The 23,061-nt window shown below is 35.8% G+C and overlaps 6 protein-coding genes across 6 annotated transcripts; 3 read left to right on the plus strand and 3 right to left on the minus strand.

Moving 5' to 3' along the window:
• Positions 1–596: 596 nt before the first annotated feature.
• On the minus strand, positions 597–1,886 carry LOC124460294 (apolipoprotein D-like). Its single transcript, XM_047010825.1, has 5 exons — positions 1,838–1,886; positions 1,530–1,778; positions 1,398–1,471; positions 1,234–1,332; positions 597–1,164 (listed from the first exon to the last, which is right to left on the minus strand). Exons 1-5 carry the CDS (start codon positions 1,852–1,854, stop codon positions 965–967), a joined length of 639 nt encoding a protein of 212 aa, XP_046866781.1. The 5' UTR covers positions 1,855–1,886; the 3' UTR covers positions 597–964.
• Positions 1,887–3,373: 1,487 nt separating this feature from the next.
• LOC6642323 (4-coumarate--CoA ligase 1) lies at positions 3,374–5,117 on the plus strand. Its single transcript, XM_047010445.1, has 4 exons — positions 3,374–3,517; positions 3,573–3,681; positions 3,769–4,084; positions 4,139–5,117. The coding sequence occupies exons 1-4, from the start codon at positions 3,374–3,376 to the stop codon at positions 5,094–5,096; spliced, it is 1,527 nt and encodes a 508-aa protein (XP_046866401.1). The 3' UTR covers positions 5,097–5,117.
• A 1,879-nt stretch (positions 5,118–6,996) lies between these two features.
• On the minus strand, positions 6,997–7,881 carry LOC6642324. The gene is made up of 4 exons (XM_002064888.4): positions 7,557–7,881; positions 7,415–7,503; positions 7,256–7,354; positions 6,997–7,198 (listed from the first exon to the last, which is right to left on the minus strand). The coding sequence occupies exons 1-4, from the start codon at positions 7,847–7,849 to the stop codon at positions 7,059–7,061; spliced, it is 621 nt and encodes a 206-aa protein (XP_002064924.3). The 5' UTR covers positions 7,850–7,881; the 3' UTR covers positions 6,997–7,058.
• A 304-nt stretch (positions 7,882–8,185) lies between these two features.
• On the plus strand, positions 8,186–9,159 carry LOC6642325 (transforming growth factor beta-1-induced transcript 1 protein-like). Its single transcript, XM_047010740.1, has 2 exons — positions 8,186–8,335; positions 8,397–9,159. Exon 2 carries the CDS (start codon positions 8,412–8,414, stop codon positions 8,943–8,945), a length of 534 nt encoding a protein of 177 aa, XP_046866696.1. The 5' UTR covers positions 8,186–8,335; positions 8,397–8,411; the 3' UTR covers positions 8,946–9,159.
• Positions 9,160–9,340: 181 nt separating this feature from the next.
• Positions 9,341–11,233, minus strand: LOC6642326 (apolipoprotein D). The gene is made up of 6 exons (XM_002064890.4): positions 11,165–11,233; positions 10,999–11,107; positions 10,317–10,447; positions 10,175–10,254; positions 10,015–10,113; positions 9,341–9,745 (listed from the first exon to the last, which is right to left on the minus strand). Exons 1-6 carry the CDS (start codon positions 11,185–11,187, stop codon positions 9,510–9,512), a joined length of 678 nt encoding a protein of 225 aa, XP_002064926.3. The 5' UTR covers positions 11,188–11,233; the 3' UTR covers positions 9,341–9,509.
• A 7,696-nt stretch (positions 11,234–18,929) lies between these two features.
• LOC6642327 lies at positions 18,930–19,900 on the plus strand. The gene is made up of 3 exons (XM_002064891.3): positions 18,930–19,111; positions 19,167–19,280; positions 19,342–19,900. Exons 1-3 carry the CDS (start codon positions 19,040–19,042, stop codon positions 19,780–19,782), a joined length of 627 nt encoding a protein of 208 aa, XP_002064927.1. The 5' UTR covers positions 18,930–19,039; the 3' UTR covers positions 19,783–19,900.
• The last annotated feature ends 3,161 nt before the right edge of the window (positions 19,901–23,061 follow it).

A 23,061-nucleotide genomic window follows, 5' to 3' on the forward strand; every position in this document is an offset into this window, starting at 1 on the left:
GACATTTTGTTTTTGCATTGAATGAATAGTTCGAATGGGCAAAAAATGGGGGCTCAAATGTCAGTCACATATTCCTTCAATCATCTCAAGACTCGCTTTTCCTGTATTCCTTTCGCACACTCTCTGTGAAGCCCATTTCCCAGCGGTACGAGTTAGAAGCCAAAAATGAAAACCCAAGTAGAACAAAAAAAAAGTGCACACGATTCCGCAACAAAGTACAACAAGCATTGGCATAAAGTCCAATTTGTTTGTAATGGCATTACTTTGTTTACAAAATAAATTTTGTATGCATAGCGAGTAGTTGTTGTATTTGGGGGCAGCAAAGGGCCAGAGAAGAAGCCGAAGAACCAGGGGATCCCGAAAGAATGGGGGGATAGAATTGCCACCCACATGCTGCAAGCTAAAACTGAACTCAAACTGACACTAAAGCATTAGGACTGTGCCGAAAAACTTATTCTTAGAATCCTAAAACTTAAATAGATGTTTAAGTTAGTTGTTGTCTCTTCAGCCACAAGTTACAGTCAGTAAAACATATAATTTATGTGTTTTTAAGCAACATATTCAGAAAAAATAATACACAGGAACTAAATGAAAAGTTTGTTTCAAGTACAGACCTTATATTGTATCAACATACAATATATAAATATGTAGAAATTTCTAAAATCGGTGTAGCATAAAATTTCCCCATTGGACGTTGTTTGCTTTTGAGGAAGGACAATTCTCCTGCCTTTTCGCTGTTTAATTTTACAATTGTCCTTTTTCTGTGTGTATGTGTGTGTGTGCGCTCGTGTTTCTGTGTGTATGGGAGGCAAGTACAGTTAGAGTTATCTATGCGCATCCGTTTCGTGTGCGGTTTCTGATTTATGTTTCTGTTTGTCTTTCTTGTTGGTCAACATTTTTATTTGTTATTTGGGTTTTTTATTTGCTGTTTTCTTTTTTATATAGAAAATCTTCAGAATATAACTTAGTGCCGTGTTCTAAGCTTCGGTTGAACTTTTGGTATCGGTTTTGGTTTATGTTTCGGTTTCTGAATGCTACTACAATTTTTTTGATCAACAGTCATCATATCCTCATAGCGCAAGTTAGCCGCTTTTAATACACTTATAGCTTTTTTTATATATTTTTTTGGTGGATTGGGCTGACGTGTCTCGATCACCCACGAATCTTAATGAAGCGGAAACAAAAACGTAATTAAATAATGCCAATAATTGAAATATTTTTAAAATACTTTACCAAATGATATATAGCCAACTATATCGAAACAATTATAACGAACAGCATAATGAGTATAGTCAGTATCTAAGACGAATGCCCTTGAACCTTTTTCATCGACTGCATAGGCAAAATACAATTACTTTGATTTAAAGAAAAAGATATTGGCAGGAATTTTAGATTACCTTTCGTTTGCATTTCATAGGTTCCGTTTCTTAAGTCAGTCAATGGAATATTTCTTAAACTTGGCTTCGTACTCCTGTAGTGGAAATTCTTTTTAAGATTGCCCATCGGTTTCACTATATTTAGGTACTCACTCGTGTCGTATTTCCCATAGTTTTGAAACATATGTCCAATTACCTTTACTCTTAGTCCTACTAACCGATTGGCGTGTGCATCTGGCTATACGCTCACCAAAAAATGGAGTTCTTGATTGGGTATACCAGGTTCCTAGATATTTATTGATGTCAAATTTATGCATATAATTATTTGGCTGCTCACAGCCTTGCTCCTTGGGAAGATTAGCATCGATAGCAGCTCCCCAAAGACATGCCCAAACAAGAAAACTAGAAATTGGTTACAAAATTTAATATAAATATTAATTTAAAGCGTTTTCCCGACATACAGTCTTAAATGCTGCATTTTTCTCACTTTACTGACTAGTTACATTCAATTTATTTTTAAAATAAAATTTTAATTTACCAAAACAAATTGATTTGTTAAGTACAATCTAAAATTTAGATTAGTTGCATAATAATCAGGGTGAAATTTTATGAAACTAAAGAAAATGTGACAGTTGCAAACTATTCAAAAGGTCTCAAAATTTAGAAACATAAAATCGTTGAATCGAATGAACATGTTAGTTCTTTATGTATAATTAAAATCTTATAGAAGCTTTCTTCCAGTTCTTTGCACAAAATCTAAGACACTATTCTTTCCCTTGATTGGATCTTTATACCCTTGCAAAAATTTACTTTACCATTCAAAATCAAAAAAAAAAAAAAAAAAAAAATACAAAATATCTCAGCTGCATAGACAATAGTTTAAACTCTGTAATGTAAATAGCTAGCTTTGAGCTAAATTTAATAATAAGGAAATAAAGCGTATTATGAAAAAAAAATATACCCTTGCAAAAAGGGTCAGAATTGTGCAACCCATAGAAGGAAGCATCTCCGACCAGTATATATATTCTTGATCAGCATGACGAGACGAGTTCAAATAGCCATGTCCGTCTGTCTGTCCGTCTGAGTCCGTAAGAGCTACAGAGCTGAAATTTTGCATGTGGGCTTGTATATAGTGCACAGGTTGTATATATCACCCAGATCGGACCACTATATAATATATTATGTCACGAACGGTGACTTTTCTCAATAACTTCGTTATTTTTTAAACTGTTGTCGTGAAATTTAATATGGGTGGGTTCATTACACATATAAAAGTCTATGCCAAATTTGATCAAGATCGGGTGACTATATGATATAGCTCCCTTAGGAACGATCGGTCGAAAACAGTGACTTTGGTCAATAACTTTGTTATTTGCAGAGCTAAGGTGGTAGGTAGGCCGTTCTTGCGTTAAAACGTTTTTCCACTTTTACGGCTTCAGGTGAGGAAAGAGTAACAAAAAACTTGCAAACTTGTATACAAACTTTGACGCGGTCAAAGTTAGCCCCGGCCCTCTGCTTAATTTTAATATACGTAATCATTAATTTTTTGGCCTTTCTCTAATGAATGAGTTTCAGTAAAATCCCACTGACTTGTTAAGTTTGCGAGATATGCAAATCCATTCGAAAGTATGCAGAAGTTTGCTTATTAAATGAAATCAAACGCTAAATTTTAATACAAATTCACAAAAACTTCTTTCCGATTAGCATAACATGTCTTATAAAAATTTATATGGTTTTTTCCATTTCCGTCTTTAGTAGTAAGCAAGCAGACAAAAGATTAAGACGTGACTTTAGCAGTGACAAATTTTAGCTTTAGTAGTTAGTAAATAATTAAATTTTGCCCCACACTTTAAAAATGTTTTAACCTAAATTGCTTTCACCTCTCCAATTTTGTAGCAGAAATACAATGAATTTATTGAATTTCTTTTTCAATTCAAGATAGTAAACATCCCATCTCTATCTTATCTAAACTAATTTTTCGGTAGATATCGTTAAACATGCATTTTCGATCCATTGCCTATGATGCTAAGAGCAAAATTTGGAGTAATTCGTCTCCTCAGACTGACTATTTTGCCCCGGATCTGTCCATCGGGGAAATAATCTTTCATGAGATGCGAAGACATCCCCAACTTATAGCTCAGGTGAGCAACAGAAAAATACACTAACGAATCATGAAATAGCTGTATCTTGTATTAGATTTCTGATACGGAAAAGACAATTTTAACGCGTGAGAACCTTCAAATGAACTCAATGCGAGTGGCCAGCTATATGCGGAAGTTAAGGCTACAGCAATCGGATATTGTCGGTATTGTTGGAAGAAATTCAACACATATATGCGCCGTTGCTTATGCTTGTTTCTTTAACGGAATTCCATACCATTCTGTGATCAAAGAATTTAAGGAGGAGACAATTAAAAAGGCTTTTGGACAAACAAAACCATCTCTGATATTCTGCGATGGAGATGTGTACGATAAAATTTGTGCTGCTACAGCAAATTTCAAAGTCAAAATTATTACATTGACCAATCATAAAATTAATTCGTTGGACATTGAACAAGTTCTAGACACTCCAATAGAGAAAGGCTTTAAGCCCGCTCGTCTTGAGAAGGGAATTGATCAAACATTAGCAATACTTTGTACGTCAGGTACAACTGGTTTTCCCAAAGCTGTAACTATATCCAACAGCCGGAAAATTTTCACTTCAAGCGAGTAAGTAGAATAAAGAAACGTGTTTCCAAGGAAACATTTTGATATTTTAAATAGTAATCTTACAACCGCTGATGTCCAATATGCATATACCACTTTGGAATGGATTGGAGGACTACACACTATCGTGTCTTCTGGAGTTTATTCGACCACCCGCATCATAGCAGACGATGAGTTTGATCCCAGCAGGGAACTTCATAGGATTGAGAAATATAAGGTAACCTGGTGGCGACTGAGTCCAATCATGGTCATTGGTCTGGAAAAGACCGAGAAATTTCACAAAACCAACTTTGCGAGTGTAGACTACTGCATCATTGGGGGGGATCGCTGTCCAGTGCCGGTCGTTGAACGATTTCGCAATCGTTTGAAGGCCAAATCAGTGGCGCTTACATATGGACTTAGTGAGTTTGGATTTATGGTCACCACAAACTTCCATTTGGATATAAAACCCACTTCCGTTGGATGTTTACAATGTGGCTACAAACTAAAGATACTCGACGAACAGGGCAAAATCTTGGGACCCAACGAAGTCGGCGAAGTACTTATGTATAGTGGTCAGTATTGGGGCGGTTATTACGGAAATCCTGAAGAAACGCAAAGAGTATATGATTCGGAAAGATGGTACCACACCGGCGACATGGGATATGTCGATAACGATGGATTTCTATATATAATTGATCGAAAAGAGGATATGCTAAGATACAACTTATCGACGTATTTTCCCAATGAAATTCAAAATGTCATTGAGCAAATATCTGATGTAGTTGAAGTCTGTGTCTTTGGCTTGTGTATGGATGCCAATGCTGATATACCTGCTGCTGTTGTAGTAAAGAAAAAAGGTAGCAAGCTTCAAGCCCAAGATGTGGTGGACTATGTAAAGGAACATGTGGAAGAAAACTATAAGCATATGGATGGCAAGGTGCTGATTGTAGAAAATTTAATTCGAGCTCTGGGTGGCAAAATTAATCGAAGGGTTAATAAGGAATACTTTTTAAGGGTTATGAATGGCAATTAGCTATCAAAACGATAGCTGAAATTAAGCAACAAAGTTAATTGAAGTAAAATAAATAAATGTGAGCAGTTTTACCTGTTCTTAATGAGATTATATCGTTTCTTTTCGGAAAACCTTAAGTTTTTTTTAAATTAGAAAACCCCAATTCTCTGTTCTTTATAAAGGATGTAAATTAATTAATTTTAAAAAGAGTGCTTGAATGCACATGCGATACTGATGCCACTTTTTAAATCATTTGGAACATTAATTAATGTTAAAAATTGTATGTAGGTATATATGTATGTATGTATGTGTATGGATGTAGTTCTCGTCTAACAATAAGCCGAAGGCCTTAGTTGCCAGTGCTTGTAAAATATAGTTAGGTTGATAGTTTATAATTACATATATCCTACTTTAATAATATTAATAAAAAATTTTTAAAATACTTTACCAAATGATATACATATGGTGTTGCGGTGCAGGCTTAATTGCCGCCCCGCGCCAGTAGAAAGGCTTACCCAACGCGCCCCTGGTTTTTATTCTCTCTCATTCGAAGAAGAACAGTTAGAATTTATTTTGTCTTTGCTCGCACTGGTGACAGAGCGGCGACCCGCTATGACGGCGCGCTAGTCACAGAAAATTAGGCAAGCAGGAAAGACGTGAAAAGGAAAAAAAACACAAATATTTCAGCCAACCGATCTAACCGATCGATATGCCCACAAATTGTGCAACTGAATATATCGCAATACAATACAAAACAGGCGTTTTATTGTTTGGTTAGAGGGCTCGGGGTATACATATGTTCGACTCGCGAACTTTTTTGGAGCTGTCCCACGTCACAACCTAAACACTTTCTACATATAGCCAACTGTATCGAAACAAGAATACCGAACAGCATAATGAGTATAGTCAGTATCTAAGACGATAAAATTTTAATTTGCCAAAACAAATTGATTTGTTAAGTACAATCTAAAATTTAGATTAGTTGCATAATAATCAGGGTGCAATTTTTTGAAACTAAGAAAATGTGACAGTTGCAAACTATTCAAAAGGTCTTAAAATTTAGAAACATAAAATCGTTGAATCGAATGAACATGTTAGTTCTTTATGTATAATTAAGATCTTATAGAAGCTTTCTTCCAGTTCTTTGCACAAAATCTAAATCACTATTCTTTCACTTGATTGGATCTTTATACCCTTGCAAAAAGGGTTTATTAATTTTGGTCAGAAGTGTGCAACGCATAGAAGGAAGCATTTCCGACCATATAAAGTATATATATTCTTGATCAGCATGACGAGACGAGTTCATATAGCCATGTCCGTCCGTCCGTCCGTCCGTCTGTCCGTCCGTCTGGATCAACGCAAACTCCTCCTCCTGTATATCTCGGATTCAGCCGGATCGGACCACTAAATCATATAGCTCCCATACAAATGGCAAAGTCACGAACAGTGACTTTTCTCAATAACTTCGTTATTTTTTTAGCTATTGTCGTGAAATTTAATATTAGAGAGTTTATCACGCTTGTTAACGACTGTGCCAAGTTTGATCAGTTTGATCGGGTGACTATATCATATAGCTCCCATAGGAACGATCGGTTGAAAACAGTGACTTTTGTCAATAACTTCGTTACTTTTGAAGCAATTGTCTTAAAAATTTATATTTCTCAGTTTAGCATAAGTATTAATGACTGTGCCAAATTTGATTAAGATCGGGCGACTATATCATATAGCTTCCATAGGAACAATCGGTGGTGAACAGTGAATTTGATCTTCGTTATTTCCTAAGCCGTTCTTTCGCAAATATTAGACCTTTTACACAAAAAACTTCCAAGGGTATACAAACTTTGACGCGGTCAAAGTTAGCCCCGGCCCTCTGGTTTTAGTTTAGCTTAGTCAGGGAGGAAAAAGAGAAAAATAAAAGTCGTTCTTGTCTAATATATTTAATTTAAAGTCAAATTCATTTTCATTTTCGAAATGGAACATTTTTTATGAATCTGGAGGACAAGCATCTTGTCGTATTTTAATCATTTTACTTATTAAAATACCCGAGTCTCTGGCCAAAGCTTGAGCTTTGAATACTGTCTCTGACGAAGGCAAACGATGTCGAGTTTGTATAACAGCCCATTCTGAAATTATATCATTTATAATCAATCAAAATTGAAAAATGCTATCAAAAAACTCACGAAAATTTATAATGTTATTCGAATCGAAGCACAAATATCGTATGATAAAGTTTTCATAATCTGTATCCAGTACGTAGATTGTGATGCCATCCGGAAAGGCTTTAGAAAAAAGACATCGAAGCATAAATTTGGAAAAATTCATAACAACACTTTACTCACCCTTTTTATCACCGCCAACCAAATCATATTTTCCTAAGGCTGGTTCAACGTTCTTAATCTCGTCTACGCGTATCTTCAGAGTTCCAGTTCTACATATTAAGCATGTTTAGTATAATTTAATGATAAATATCATTTGACTTACTTAGTGCCTAGCTGAGTCGATTTAACAGCAATTATATCATCCACTTTTACAAAGTCAACTGACTGACATTTCGGTACCTTTAGTGATAGATTAGGATACATTGAGTGTGTATACCATCTGCCAAGTAAACGATCCATATCCAAATCAGCTACAGCTGTCATATTGCTTGGACAAGAGCCTTCAAAGGCCAAGAGGGCCCATGATGGTTGACCAAATAAAAGAATTAGAATGAAGAATCTGCCGCCAATCATCGAATGGTTAACTATTCTTTTGACGCTCATCGACCTGTTCATTCTTCTATAGTATTAGGGGGAATAAATTCTTCATTGAAATCTCAGTCATCTATAGTTAAAGATCAAGAATGTAAAAATAGTTATGGTATAATTATTTATTCATGGCTGTTCAATGGTTCAAATTGTCTAATGTAATTTTTCATGTCGATTTTTCTACTTTATGGTTAATTACACTGCAACATTTGTTTAATAAATGGTTTAAATTTCTAATTTTAGATCATGGATCCCATGAATTATCTTCTTTCAAGAGGCAACATTTTGAAAAAAGGAATAGATTTGTGTATATTTAAAATTTTTCATAAAGAAGGCTTTGAAATTTGCAGCCTATAATTTTCAATCATCAATTTCTTTCTTCTCGAATTGTCTGTCTTCGATTTTAATTCAGAAATTTTACATGTTTAGTTAATAAGAAAAATCGTAAAAATTTGTCTAAAAATTCCGATTTTGTCTTTTTCTGCAGCTCTCCATTCTGTTTCTTCACATACTGTAAATATAATTGGTACGATTAAAATTAAGAACCTGACTAATCCACAAAGTCTAATTACAGCTAAAAGCAATCAAGATGAGCGAACAAATTGTGTGCTACAAATGTAACGAGGTCATCACACAGAGAATGATCACAGCTTTGGGTAAGACTTGGCATCCAGAGCACTTTCTGTGCCTTCACTGTGAGTCCCAGATCCAGGATGCCACTTTCAATATTCACAATGGTGAGCCAGTTTGTGCCAAGTGCTTTGTGGAACGGTATACTCACATTTGTGCCGGCTGCAAGGAGCCCATAATGGAACGCACTATCTGTGCCCTGGGTGAGAATTGGCATGATAAGTGCTTTTGCTGCGATGGAGCCTGCAAGAAACCTTTGGTCGATCAGACATTCTTCGAACGTCAGGGCAAGGTGTATTGCAAGCAGGACTACGAGGATGCGTTTGCTGCCAAGTGCGCCAAGTGCGAGAAGCCAATCACAGATAGCGCTTTGGTGGCCATGAATATGAAGTGGCATCGCGATTGCTTCTGTTGCAATCGATGCGAGAATCCCATTACTAGTCAGACTTTCACCGTGGTCGATGATAAGCCCATCTGTCCAGCCTGCCAGTAATAAGTTTGTTGTAACCCATTCCAACCACTCCTGTGATTGGATATCGATTGGTTCACTCTCATATACATTTTCTTTGTTTGGTTTTTGAATGTTTCGAAACGTTTAGTCTCATAACACTTTAACGTACTCATATCCACGCCATCCACGTTATATAAATATCCACATGCAGTTGCCACAGACAATAAAAACATAAATGGATTCGTTTTGCATTCGAGATATAAAGATATAGATGTTTATTTCAAATACTGCGTGCTGTAAGTATAGGTCCAAGTCAGCCCATTGTATGGCCATCCTGTATTTTGAGGTCCGACTCTTTTTGGTTATCTATAACTTTCTATAAAATCTTAATTTTTAAAAACAAATGAGGTAAAATTTAGCTAAAACAATTTTTTGCATTTACTTGTAATAAAACAATGATTTCGTTTATTGATTAAGTATTAATTAAGAGGTTTCAAAAATGTGCTCCATTATATTTTTTGGACATGCTCTTGTATATTTAATTTAATTACTTACAAAATTGACAAATGTATCAAACAGACGCTCATAGAAGCGTCTTAGCCATTCTCATGCCTTGGCTATGGCATCGGGCAGAACAGTTGTAGCAAATTCGTCTATTGGATCGACATTATCCGATTGTAGATTAATAGCAGTGCCATTTTCATCCAATTGAGGACAATTATCGTTTTGTATGGTATCGATAAGCAATGATCTTGATAGCTTATTATCATCTAAAATTTTGAAAGCCGCATCGATGGCATCCTGTTTGGGTTGCGGTTGACGTGTCAATATCCAAACAATTCCTGCAAATTGAGAAATCTCCAAAGGTCACAAGCTTGTAATTAGCATGTTCAAATGACGCCCCCAAAGGCGAGACGCGACGAGACTGAGTCTGAGTTGAAACTGCAATTAATTATGGTCTGGCATTAATTATGCCAAATGGAATAATTGATTTGTCGTTTGCATGACAAATTAGCCAAAGACTCAGTCCCTAAACTCAGTTCAGTTCTATGCCTGAGTTGTCTGATGAATAAGAATGGGCAAATTTTTCGATTTCCTCATTTCAACTTACTTAGATTAGCCAATGGCGTTGCACTGCTGCAGCTATAGACAACGGCATATGATGTGTAATCGGTGCCCAATACCAGATAATTGGGTTTAGTTGCTTGTTCTGTTGTGAATTAAAGAACAATCAAAGAGGGGACAATAATTTAACCAAAATGGAAACTTACGATTGGCAGAGAAAGTGACAGCCAATTGAGCTGGTGCTATAACTTTCGCCGTTCCTGTAACATTGCTCGGGTTGCCAGTGCTAAATTAATCATTAGTATTTAGTCATAGAAGAAAACTATTCATAGTACAGTAGATACTCACAAACGATTGATGGCCGCATTGACTACAGAAACTGTGCTATTATCAATAATTCCATAGTTGGCATAAATACATTTTTTGCCTATTTCAAAGACAAATGGATATTTCGAATACTCGTACCAAATTCCCAAATACTGAAACAATAATTTTAGAAATTGTTCTCAAAAAGTTACAAAAGTATTGCTTAATATTTACATAGTAGATCAGGCAACTCTTAAGATTGATATTATGAATGACTAATATAAAACTGAAATCTAATCTTAGCAATGTTAATATACCACCATCGACAGATGCTACGATTAACTACAAAATTAAGTGGCAAAAATTTTGCTTCTAAAAGAATTGCTTAATTTACCATGACTGAGGCCAAAATCATCTATTCTCCTATCACCTTGCCATCACGTACCATCAATGGGAAACCTGTTTAACTAATTTTTAAAACAAAAAAATCTACAAATAATGTTTGCTTACTTCAATCTAAGAAATACTTAACATCTTTTCAGTTTAATAAAAGTAATTTGAATTCTTATATAAGATCTTTGGTAAACAAAAGGCACTTCACTTCGCCAAGGTCACAATCTGTATAAATATTGTACTTCAACAATTTGTTGACAATTTTTGTTTATCAATTCAAGAGTCCAATTTCATGCAATCAATTGCAATTGATATAATTTTAATTTCTTACCGCATTCAAATCGAATGTATCCATTATTTTAACCTCTGGACATTGACCAGGAAATGGCAACTGAGCCTTACAATTTCCACATAACCAGATTAGAAATATCACTTTGTATCTGTAATCCCAAAACTAGTAAAAGTTAAGATCTCAAAATAAATAAACAAATGCTTACACCAGCTGATAATGATGATTCATGCTGACTGAAGTTCGTTTTCTCGATGTGGTTCAATTAGAACTGAAACTCAATTCCCGCTGCAGTGCATCATTTATAGATGTTGCATCTGAGGCACAAGCTTTTAAGTCAAAAGCTTTTTCCAACTGAGTCGACGCCGAATGTGGAAAATGAAAAGTGAAATGTTCCTATGCATATATATACACACATATGTATAAAGTTAGCCGATCTCTGGATAAGGTGAATTCGTAATTTTCTCGTTACACTAGCTGAACGCGTCGCTTTTACCAGACAGACTCACATGCCAAATGTGCAAAGAAATTTTAATTACATTGATTACAAATGTGTGCAGTTATTGATAAGGTCTTCCGTGAAGCGTTTTTGCTTTCATTGCTTTGTTCTGGCCATAGTTTTCCATTCATGATAGGTTGAAATATAACCTTAGTCAGTGAGTTCGCTTGGCAAAATTTTGAGTTCAATGTGTGAGTGACCCACATAAAGTTTAGAGTCTTTTGGTTTTTATTTACCCTATAACTAGACACCTAATGTTCAAATTTACAAATAGATAATTGTTATTGCTATTGTAAGGTAAATGTTTGGTTATTAAGTATTTACACAATTATGAAATCAATGACACATATATTTAACATATGTACGATAGTAAAATTATCTTTTGTGGAAAGAGAATCGTTCAAATCATTTGCAAATCACGGTAGTTAGGGTATGTAGATTTCACCATTGTTAAAGTAAGCCTCTGGTTTTAACTTGACCTTACTCAAAAGTTTTAATGCACGGTTAGCTAAATGGTCTTTTGTTTACTCAATCAGCATTAACTTGCACTTTTAGCAACAGCAATTTGGTGGGAGTCACAAGATTTATAAATTATACATATCACCACATGGAGCAATAACCGATTAGTAGTAAGTATTTGTTTATTATTTAAGTTATATTATTACTACAGTTTACAAATACATAGTAGAGATTATTTAAAATATATTATTGCTAATCTTTAGAAATATTATATAGCAATAATGATTGAAAATTATGTTATGTATTGCTTGTGGCTATAGAAGTTTTTAAAGTTTAAGTCCACAAAAAGTTTCAAATACAATTTTACCAACAGTAATTATAGAAAATTTTCTTACAACCTTACTTCCTAAATAGCTAAATACTTCATGACTATAATTCATAGGGAATGGCTGAACATTTTTTAAAATAATTTATGATAATACAAATGAAAAAAAAAGTTAAAAGTTGCTAAAAGAGTTTTAAGTAACTAACCACTTGAAATACTCTTTATGACTAAGTTTATTTATATTTTAAAATCCTTTGTCTTTATCATATATATATATTAGATATACAAAAATGTATTTTACTTGCATTCCACGTGGGTGGCAAAAAGCTTTTATCCATCAGTGGAATCCATTTGCTGCTGCCATCTATTGCCTTCTGTGGGGTTGTTTTTAGTGGCGCCATCTGTGGTATGCCTCAAAATGGCAATTTCATAAAATCTCTTTGCATGTATTTTCTGTCTGTAGTCAGATCCAGATGTTATGCGGTTAATTTGCAATAAAAAATCCGTTTACATATGATTAAATTAATTAAATGTCAACCACAAATTGAGTTAAATGTGCAACAATTTTCCCTTGGGCAAACATTTAAAGGTAAAATAGGTAAACAAATACTTATACAGAAGATATGTTTAAACAGTCACGAGGGATGTTTGATGAGACTAAGAATGGTGACTGAAAAATACAATATAGTTCTTTGATCCAAAGATTATAAAAAATACTTAAATACTCAAAATATTAAGTAAGATTTAACAAGAAATAAAAAGTGAAGGATAAAAGCAACAAGTATAGAAGACTATGCTATGACATGCTAAGGATTTTCTTGGGTTGGATGCTTGGCAGGATATATAAAAATATAGTTAATGTGTGTGTCTAGATTTTTTATTCAGACATTTTAAACATTTCCTAATACTTAAGATTTTCTCTAAAAAATTGTATGGAAATTGCTAAGAAAGAAGTGTTTTTGTATTTGGAATGATTGATTGTGTTTTATAAGAAAATTAAGCGGTAAATAGCATTTTAGAAAATTTATTTAAAATTTTAGAATTCATTTGCTTTGTGCGCCTCAGGGTTACACCGTTAAAAGGTCATTGCATCATTTAGAAAGTGTTTGCAACTTCTAATTTGGCCCTCGTCATTAAAGGTAGAAACCGTTTATTCATGCATATGCGGCTAGCGAGAAATGTGAAATGGCCAACTATTTTTGAAAGAGAATTTATGACGTTGGCCACTTGCAGGGCGACAAATGAAAGGATTGCGTTGGCCGTTGGTCAGATGGATGGATGGATGGTTGGATAGATGGTTGCTTGAATTTGTTGCTGTTGTTTTTGTTTTAAACATTGTAGCTGGCAGCGTGTAGTAATTAAATTTAAAATATGTACACATTTGCCGGACATCTGAGTTTAAAAACAGGTGCAATTTGTGTCTCCCCCCACCAGCCCCAAGCCAAGTCCAGACCATGCCAGAGAGGGATAATTTGATCAAAAGGAGTATAAACCATAAGCCGATGGACGAAAGCCTGCCATGGCCTGTTCGGTAAAAACATTCAATCCCATGAAAATACACACACACTTATGCCTGCACCTATATATATATCTAGGGTATTCACACACACATACACACATGCACACACAATTCAATCATATGACCCTTTTAAGTGCATGAATATTTTGCGGTTATGCCGCTTTATGGGCACATTTTGTTCAATGTAATTTGATTTATTTTAACAACAACACAATAAAAAAAATATTTACATATATGGGTTTTAAATGAAATCAGTGTCCTGGCCACAGGATATGCGTGTGCCGGCCATTTAATTAAGTGGCTACCTTTAAAAACTACCAATTGCTGACCAAAATTGAATTAATGACAACAATATTGCAACCAAATGGAGCAGATTCAGAGCTCCATCTAACTAAATAACAAACATCAACTGGGCGGAGATGCATTCATGACCTTTAGCTCTGGCAAAAGAATGCGTGGGAATAGGAAAACATGACGCAATTTTTGCTTCTCCTCCCTTTTGTTGTTGCTGCCACTTCTACTGCTGCTGCTGCTGCTGCCCTTTTTGCATGTTGCAAGGATATTACGCTTTGAGGAAAACGGTTTTCCAGCATTTATCAAAGGGAAAAACTGAATACTCAGAGCACAGCTGCAATTAAGTAGAGTTTTTCAAATTCCCTGGCAGATTAAACGAGACGAGATTCGGACAATGGAGTAACTCTCCCCAACTGCAAAGATTACCAGTTAACTGACGAGAAGCTATTAAATTCAAATTGGTTTTCCAAAAAAAAGGAATTCTTCAGATGTGAATGAATTTGTTTAGATTGTTGCCAAATGTTTATAATATTTCCTTAATGCTTTTTCCGATCTTTTATCTAATATTTAATGTTTTACTGAAAATAACTTTAAGTGATATCATATTCTTGATCCTGTTTTGACTATCCTAGTGTTTTGGTTCCTTTTCTTTTGCTGTATTATTTTATTTATTTGCTTGACATCTTGTACAATGCAAAAACTGATCTTAACTGAAGAAAGTTTTTTAAAAATATAACTATTTTTGCCATTTAGCATGAGTATTATACTGTACTAAACTGAGAGAACCTGTGTGATGATTTAAGAGAGGGGATTTTTGGGGCAACATTCAATAAAATGTTTGTAATTGTAATTAATACACATTTGATTGCAACAGATCTTTCCGCTTGCTTCTGCAATTTTTTTTACTACATTTTTGGGAAGGAAAAACTCTCCACCAGTTCTTTTCAACTGTATCCGACAGAGATTTTAGTCCAATATGTGATAAAAATAGTTCAATTGTTAACCAGTTTCTTAATCTAAATATTATGTTGAAATTCTGTAACTATTTTCTTCTCTCCTGTCCTTCAAAAGTCGAAAATTGTTGTTGTTCCAAGAACCAAAAGCTTATTGTTGCTGATTTTTAATGTCCCCCAAAAGTCTTTTTCTATATACTCGCAGACAACTTTGCTATAGTTTTGAATTGTCTTCAGCTTATAGCATCGTAAAACGAAAATATCATAAATACTTTTCCGCAACTTAAACACTTATAGATTCCATCGTATGCAACTTTTTCCTTCATCTTGGTACAAATAATTTATTTAGCACATTGTTTTTTCGTCTTGCCCAAGTTGAGCATCAGTTGCAGACAACAAGTCCTGTATTGGGGGAATATCGAACACAAAGGAATAGAGAAAGGTTGGGGGAGAGAGAGAGAGGAGCCGGGGTTGGAATCATGAAAAAAGTATTTTTGATTTGTGAAATGCTCGTAAGTATTGTCGTTTTTTGGCTGGCAATTTCTTAAATTTTTTATAGCGCATAACCTGTCTGGCACACATGGGTTACGCTAGGCAGGACTCCCACCACATATTCTTGCCTCTCTTTTTCCTTCTGCCCCCCTTCTCTATATTATCGTGGTCGTCGACTTAGCGCCGTGTTGTTTGTTGTAAGGCTCAAAGTTACAAGAAGACGAAGACGTCGACGGCGTCGTTTGGCAACGCTTATTGCATTATCCAAGAGAGTCAGCATAGGAGTTGGGAGTGATGTGCGTGCCCAGATAGGACAAGGGAGAGACTCCCATACACCCATAAACACACACAAGAGGAGAGCAAAGGCGGTGGCAAGCAGGATATATCCTAGCCAAGTGCAGCTGATGCCACTTTTGGCTCGTGGCAGCCGCGAGCTGTTTGCCTGTTTGTTGGTTATGGCGTGTAAAAAAACGAAGAAAAGAAAAAGAAACCAAAGAAAATGGAAAAATGAGATGAAAGTTATACGAAATTTCTACCAAAACGAACATGCCAATACCCTGTCCAAATTAAATCAATCTAGAATACATACATATATCGGCAAAGACTAGAGACATAACTTTAATTTAATTTATAAAAAATTATGAAAATCTAAATATACTTTTAGTATTTTAAGTTTAACCCAAATTCCTTAAATTTTCTATCTAGAAAGCACTCGATGTTTTTCTTTTCTTTGTTTTCTTCAAACTTAAATTCGGAAAAATGTAAGAAAACTAATTCCTGTTATTCTAGACTGAATTAGACACTGTTGTTGGGAAAAACTTATTGACCTAGATGGCTCACTTAAGAGTTTTTCACTTGCTTTCTAAAAAAAACAATTTTTTCCCATCTCTAAAAACAATTTTTTTCCAAATTAAATATTTCCAATATTAGTTATGATAAACTATTAATTTTGTATATAATATTAGTTATTTCAAGATGTCTAAGAGAAATACATATATCTTTTAGATTTAAAGTGTATAGAGATATGAGAATTGGCACAAGTTGTCGGCTGCTAAATTTCCCTCCCTCCCCCACATCATACTTCGCCCACATTTAAGAAATGTTAATACCAAAAACGAACCATTTGCCGCAATGAAAATCGCGTAAATTTCATACTGATTGTAAGTGTCGCCGTTTTGCTTGACGTGGCCAAGGAACGAGAGTGAACAAGGGAATGAGTAGATGTGGATGGGAGGGAGGAGAAATTGCCGTCTGCCTGTCTAGAGATGCCTGTTTCTGCTTTCTGCCTGTCGCCTGCAGATTGTCAGCATTGTCACAATTGCAATTTTTTCCATCTCCCTGTCTTTTCCTTTTTTCCTGCCTTGACTTGTCTGGCTTTGTGATTTGCTTGCCATTTTGTGGAACTTTTGAGGAGCAGAAAAAAAACCAACTACAAAAGCGAAAGCCAACAAATGTCCATCGATGGCGAATCGTAGTTTTTAAGGCTCCTTTTTTCGAAATTAGAAAAGTTTTGTGGTGAAATTAAGTTAATTAAGACGAAGATCTTGGTTTTTCTAGTAATTTCTTATGGCAAAGTAGAAACCAAAATGCAAGCAATGCCAAAAAGTTGTGATTTCTTTTTCTTCTTCGTTTTGACACTATGATTAAAAAATAATTTCACAGAAATATTGAAGCACGTCTTGTATATGCTCAAGTCAAGTCAAAGCGAAACATTTGTAAGAAACTCCGCGTAGGGACTTTAGGAGAGAAGGGAAACGACTGTAAGACTGATGGCGTTTTTGATGGCCGAAAATCAAGTTTGTTTTTACGTGCCATGCAGTGACTTGGAACGTGGTTGAATCGGCGGCGTCGACATTGGTGTTGGTGTTGGCGGTTCTGGGATGTCAAAGGTCGCAGCTGCTGCAAATGGCTGGTGCTTTGGCAAAATGAGGAAACCCTCAACAGAGTTTCTCTATGCCATGAGAAATCACTCGTCATTATCGAAGCCTGTGAAAACTCCCCGCACACCCACATACACACACACACACGCACACACACACACATGTCTGCTCCAAGCTCCATAAATTATGCCAGTTTTCTATATATGTATGTATATATAGACATCTGTAGCTGTGTAAAAAATCGTGCCCCAAAAACTTTAACCCAAACCCACGTCAACTAAAGCCGTGAAGATGAAAAAAAAAATGTATATATATATATATATATATATTCCAACTTATTGAAAATCACTTAGACACACATGTGACGCCAAATCGTTACGTGAGCAAAGAAAATGGAACCAAAACACTTTGTATAATTTATGTTTGCACATTTCAGAGCAAAACATAAGATTCTATCCCAAAAACAAAAAAAAAAATGCCACTGGGCTTAACCTTATAATAAGCATGGCGAATTGCAACTAGTCGCATGAAAATTCTTAACCAAATTTGAGTTTTGAAGTTGTTGGCAAAACTCCTAATTACCCCAATTGCCAGTTAGTTATTCAAGTCACTTGGGTTATTTTTGGAAAGAGGGTCTTAGAGGTAAAATCTCATAAATTGCGTTCAAAGAGAGCCTGCACACCACACTTGCCTGACAACTTAAGTGCGGCGGTTATGCTTTCGGGTTTTGGCTTTCCATTAGGAAAACAATTACAGACGACACTGACAGCCACAAAAGCAACTCCATGTGCAATCCAAAGATACGCACACATAGCCTAACTATTCCTCCCATCCCATCCTAGTTTTCGTTCCACTTCCTCACACACACATTGAGAGTAATAAATTATAAGTCCTGTCGTCGGGATGACCCACCCATGGACATGTCTATTAAGCGGCCTTACTATGTCCAGTTCTGACAATGCTTAGGCTTATTTAGTGGTAAGACTTAAACCCGTTTGCAGACTCAAAATGGGGTTCTGGGTCGGCATGTTTTAGCGGACTGTGACAACTGGTGATAGTTTCAAAGAATGCAAAGAGATAACGCTTGAATAAATCATTTTAGTTCCGCTCGATTGTCAAATAGTCTTAAGTTGGGCCGTGTCAAAAGTTTAAAGAATAGCGATGGAAGTAGGTTAAAAATGAATATATTTATGGTTTAAAAGATTCCTTTTTATAAATACTTCCATTTTGCGGTTAGAAAAGTATTTGTTTTTAATACTGTTCTTTTAGGACACAATCGAAAACAGCTATTGAAAAACTATTTATACTCCCTCATTAGCCAATTAAAAACGGTACAGAAATTGGTATTGCTTTGAGGGTTTCTCCAACTATCTAGGTTTGTTTGGATTCACGCTGGATTATTAGTTAATCGCACAATTATGAGTAAAAATGAAAATATTAAGAAGTTTGTCAATAAAATATATTGGGCGGCGATTACAAAGCTCTTTTGGTGTGGCCAGACTCCAATATAAATATAAAAAATATCGATAAGTTGTTAATTACATATCTTCGTAGCAATAGTAGGCTTTGAGTTAAATTCAATATTTTATATGACATTTAAAGTGAGTTTAAGCAAAATTGTTTGGTATTAATAGCGAAATAATATACGGAAATACTTTTGCGATGTTTCTAGACGCTTTTGGTGTACCTAAAGAGGTGACAGCCGATAATTTAAGAGAATATCCCTATGATTTGGTAAGAATTGATGAAAACTAAAAGTATTTCAAGCATAATGTCAATCTTTGGCCAGCACGGAACTATGTTGTTGACCTCATCGGACTTCGAGGTCTATATACCACCACGTTGGCATGGCACGATCTATAGCACGGAGGATGTATTGGATAGTTATCGCCGGCGTTTTAATGTGAGTTGTGTGAAAATTGAAATTTATTCTGCAATCCATGGAGTATTTTTTCCAACCTTAGCCAAACTCCACATTGCTCACCTTTCATGCTCTTCAACCGTACGAACCGGAGCTTATTTGCTGCGAACGTTGTGTATTGGAGATAACAGCTTTACCAGCTGGTCAATCGCTGCACAGTGAGTCTGATGTGGTCGTTTTTCTGCTCAAGCTTACTGTCAGTGATAAGAATGTTCTGATTACCAAAGAGTTGGGCAATGAGCTTAATTTCTTTCCACACTCTCATCATTATCATCTTCGCATCATCGATGAGGGAATCGACATTGTCTATGTGGATGATAAAATCTATCATGGCACTCCCTCGATCAACTATCAACATCAGCGGGTCTATAATATGGTGAGCAAACTGCAGCCCTTTCAAGTGATGAGTTTATCGGGAAGGACACTGCCAGATGTCCTGCGTAATCTATGCCGAAAGCAGCAAAACTACAAAAAGAACAATTGAATAATAGTAATAATAGAATTTCCATCTGCCCCAACCCAGTTGTCTCAGTACATTTATTCTTATTTATTTGGTTATACTAAATAAACTTTTTCTGGCTATAGCCAGTATCTGATGGAGACATATTAGTTTCAGTTGACTGGGCTAAAGAGCTCTGTCTGCTCTGTTGTTTGCAAATTGATTATGGCGGACAATTTTTTCCTCTTTAGTTCGATGAAGTATGATAAAATCTTGAAAATAATTTCATTTTTTCTACCCTGACCTTGACGAGGTAGACCACGACTTTTCAATAACATTAGTAAATACTCGAATAAAGCAGGGATTGAAAATGCTATGCTACGTCGGAGTTTTTTTTTTTGCTCCCGCTACTGCTCTGATTTCGAACGGCTACGTAGCATAGCAGAGAGCACAAACGGAAAACGATTGCTCATCTGCTCTGCTCCGTAGCATACATCGTCGGAGCACAGAGCAATAGCAAGAGCAAAAAATTCTCGATACGCTATTTGTAGTTGTAGCAATAGCACAAGCATTAAAAGCGAGATGAGAGCGGAGCAAACAAAATAAATTTTTGTGCTACTGCTACGGAGCATTTCCTTTTCTGTTGCTCTCGTAGCAATTTCGTAGTCGCTCTCGTAGCAACTTCGTAGTCGCTCTCATAGTAGATCTGTGCTAGAGGTGGGCATGGGCCGAATTGTTACATCCAACCCGAATTGTGGAATTACAGTTTCTTCTGAATGTCCAAATTTTTTTTAGCTTTCGGGTGCGGGTGAAATTTTTAGCCCATGGGTCGGGTTGGATGTAACAATTCGGCCCATGCCCACCTCTAGCACAGATCTACTATGAGAGTGACTACGAAGTTGCTACGAGAGCGACTACGAAATTGCTACGAGAGCAACAGAAAAGGAAATGCTCCGTAGCAGTAGCACAAAAATTTATTTTGTTTGCTCCGCTCTCATCTCGCTTTTAATGCTTGTGCTATTGCTACAACTACAAATAGCGTATCGAAAATTTTTTGCTCTTGCTATTGCTCTGTGCTCCGACGATGTATGCTACGGAGCAGAGCAGATGAGCAATCGTTTTCCGTTTGTGCTCTCTGCTATGCTACGTAGCCGTTCGAAATCAGAGCAGTAGCGGGAGCAGAGCAATATTTTTATTGAAATTGCTGCTATGTAGCAGCAAATGCAAACACTGGAATAAAGCGGCAAAGTGGATAGATTTTCAATAAGTTTGTGAGTAACTATAACTTGAAATCAATATAACTTCTTTCTTTTTATATCAGAGTATACAAATGTTCACATCGTCAGCAAAACCAATTTTTCTTTATTCATTTAACTGATTTGAGAGTTGTCAAAACAAGAATTTCCCCCTTACCTTAAGTAGTCAAACGAGTCTAAAACTCTTGTTCTTTTTAAAGTTCGATATTATACGTTTGTCGCCTGGCTACTCCTCTTTTGCCTTACATTAGTATTCATAACCAAATGTCATATATAATATTTTCTGTTGTTTTTCTGGTCCCAAAATCCCTTTGGGCCATGGCCATTGCGTGACATCTTCTTTGGTTAGCATTTTGTTTGTGGTTTGACCTCTCAAATACGAGCAGATTATATATCCTTGGCAATTGTTGGTCCTTTTTTGAATGCGGCCTTTGGCTATTTTATGGCTTTGCAATCGTTTCCTCTCGAACTGTGCTTGGAATATCTAATGGATGCGTGCAACTAATTGAGTTGCCTTTTTAGTTTTGCGGCCAAAAAGGCTTGAGAGATGAATAAATGGATGGAGCAGAGGCTTTGGTAAATCCGCTTTTGCATTTGCAAATGGCATTAAATGGTATAAAAACGTAAAATGACTTTGTCCCTAATGAGGCGGATGTAGTCAGAGGATTTGTGAAAGGAAAAACTTAATTTTTTTTAAAAGAAAATATAAAGTTAATTAGGCCAAGAACAGAGAAAGAAAATTCTGTATATTTTATGTTTTTTTTCCGTCAGATTATTCTTTTAAACAAATATCGACGATATAGTCGTATACACGCAAGAATCCTGAGATGAGCTTTCATGTTTTTTACATAAACTGCACTCGATTTAATTGAAATATCATTGCAGACAAACTTTTTAAATTCCTTTAGAACGCTCTTAAAAAGACACCTCAAACTATTGATAATAATACAAAGATGAGATTAAAATTCTTTAATTTTGATCTCGTTTATTGGTAGCTTGTAAATTTCGAAATTTATAAAAATTCTTTTTTTTTGTTTGAACTCTTATTTATCTATCCCTCCAATGCAAGTCCACTCCTGCCCAATAAACACATGTAGTAAAATGTGGTTGTCATTGGTTAATATTGGCTGGCCTCGCCCTTAATTTTGTACCTTCAATCCACCTGTTACCTCTGAACCAGTTCAATAATTGATGTAAATCTGTTGCCACTGTGAAGTGTCACAGGCATTTTTACTCCCAATGATGTGGTTGTTGTTGCTGCTGTTTTTGTTGGGTGTTGAGTGCCTTGTTGATCCTTTTTGTTCACAACTTTCTGGGGGGAGGGCATTTCAAGATGAAAAGCAAAAAAACAAAAAAAGTTATGTGGATCCACCATGGAAACTTCACAGCTGCGTATATAAGAGGGTGAAGAGAAGTGAACATGGAGCAGATAGTAACCCGGGACTACAGACTAGGTAAGGCCTACATATAACCAAAAAGGAACCCCAAAGTTGGCTTATACTCCATACTCCATTCCAGGGGAATGATAAATAGCCAAACTCAAGTGGCAAGCAGGTTCAAGCTGCTACTTTCTGTGTTTCTCACCTTTTTGCCTCTCCAAGCAAGTAATGAAAATGAGATGAAAATTATTGCAGCGTAAATCAGGCGTGTGTCCCGGCATCCTGGACGCCCAGCTGCGTCTATCTTGCCATAGCCCCCCTCTCCGTCGCCCACACTCGCAAATATCCAGGCTAAACGTTTTCAACTGCTTAATTTGACTTTCATTCGTTTTCGTTTCATTTCGTTTTGTCTATATATGTATAGATGTATCTGTATATAGATGTGTTTGGGTGTGTGTCTGATTCCCCTCCGATTTTCCTTTAGTCTGACATGAATTATTTAACGATCTCCAGCTGCGTTGATGCGATTTCGCAAAGGATGCCTCTAAATTAAAGCCATAACAAGCTTAATACAGGACAACCGCAAAGCAGGATAAAATACCAGAGCAAAAGAAAAAAAAAACTCAAATCGCAAACTTCATTTAATGCAACAATGGCGAATGGGAGGAAGACTGGCCAAGAGCCCAAAA

This window comes from Drosophila willistoni (genome assembly GCF_018902025.1).
Source record: "Drosophila willistoni isolate 14030-0811.24 chromosome 2R unlocalized genomic scaffold, UCI_dwil_1.1 Seg167, whole genome shotgun sequence".
Classification (NCBI taxonomy): Eukaryota; Metazoa; Arthropoda; class Insecta; order Diptera; family Drosophilidae; genus Drosophila; species Drosophila willistoni.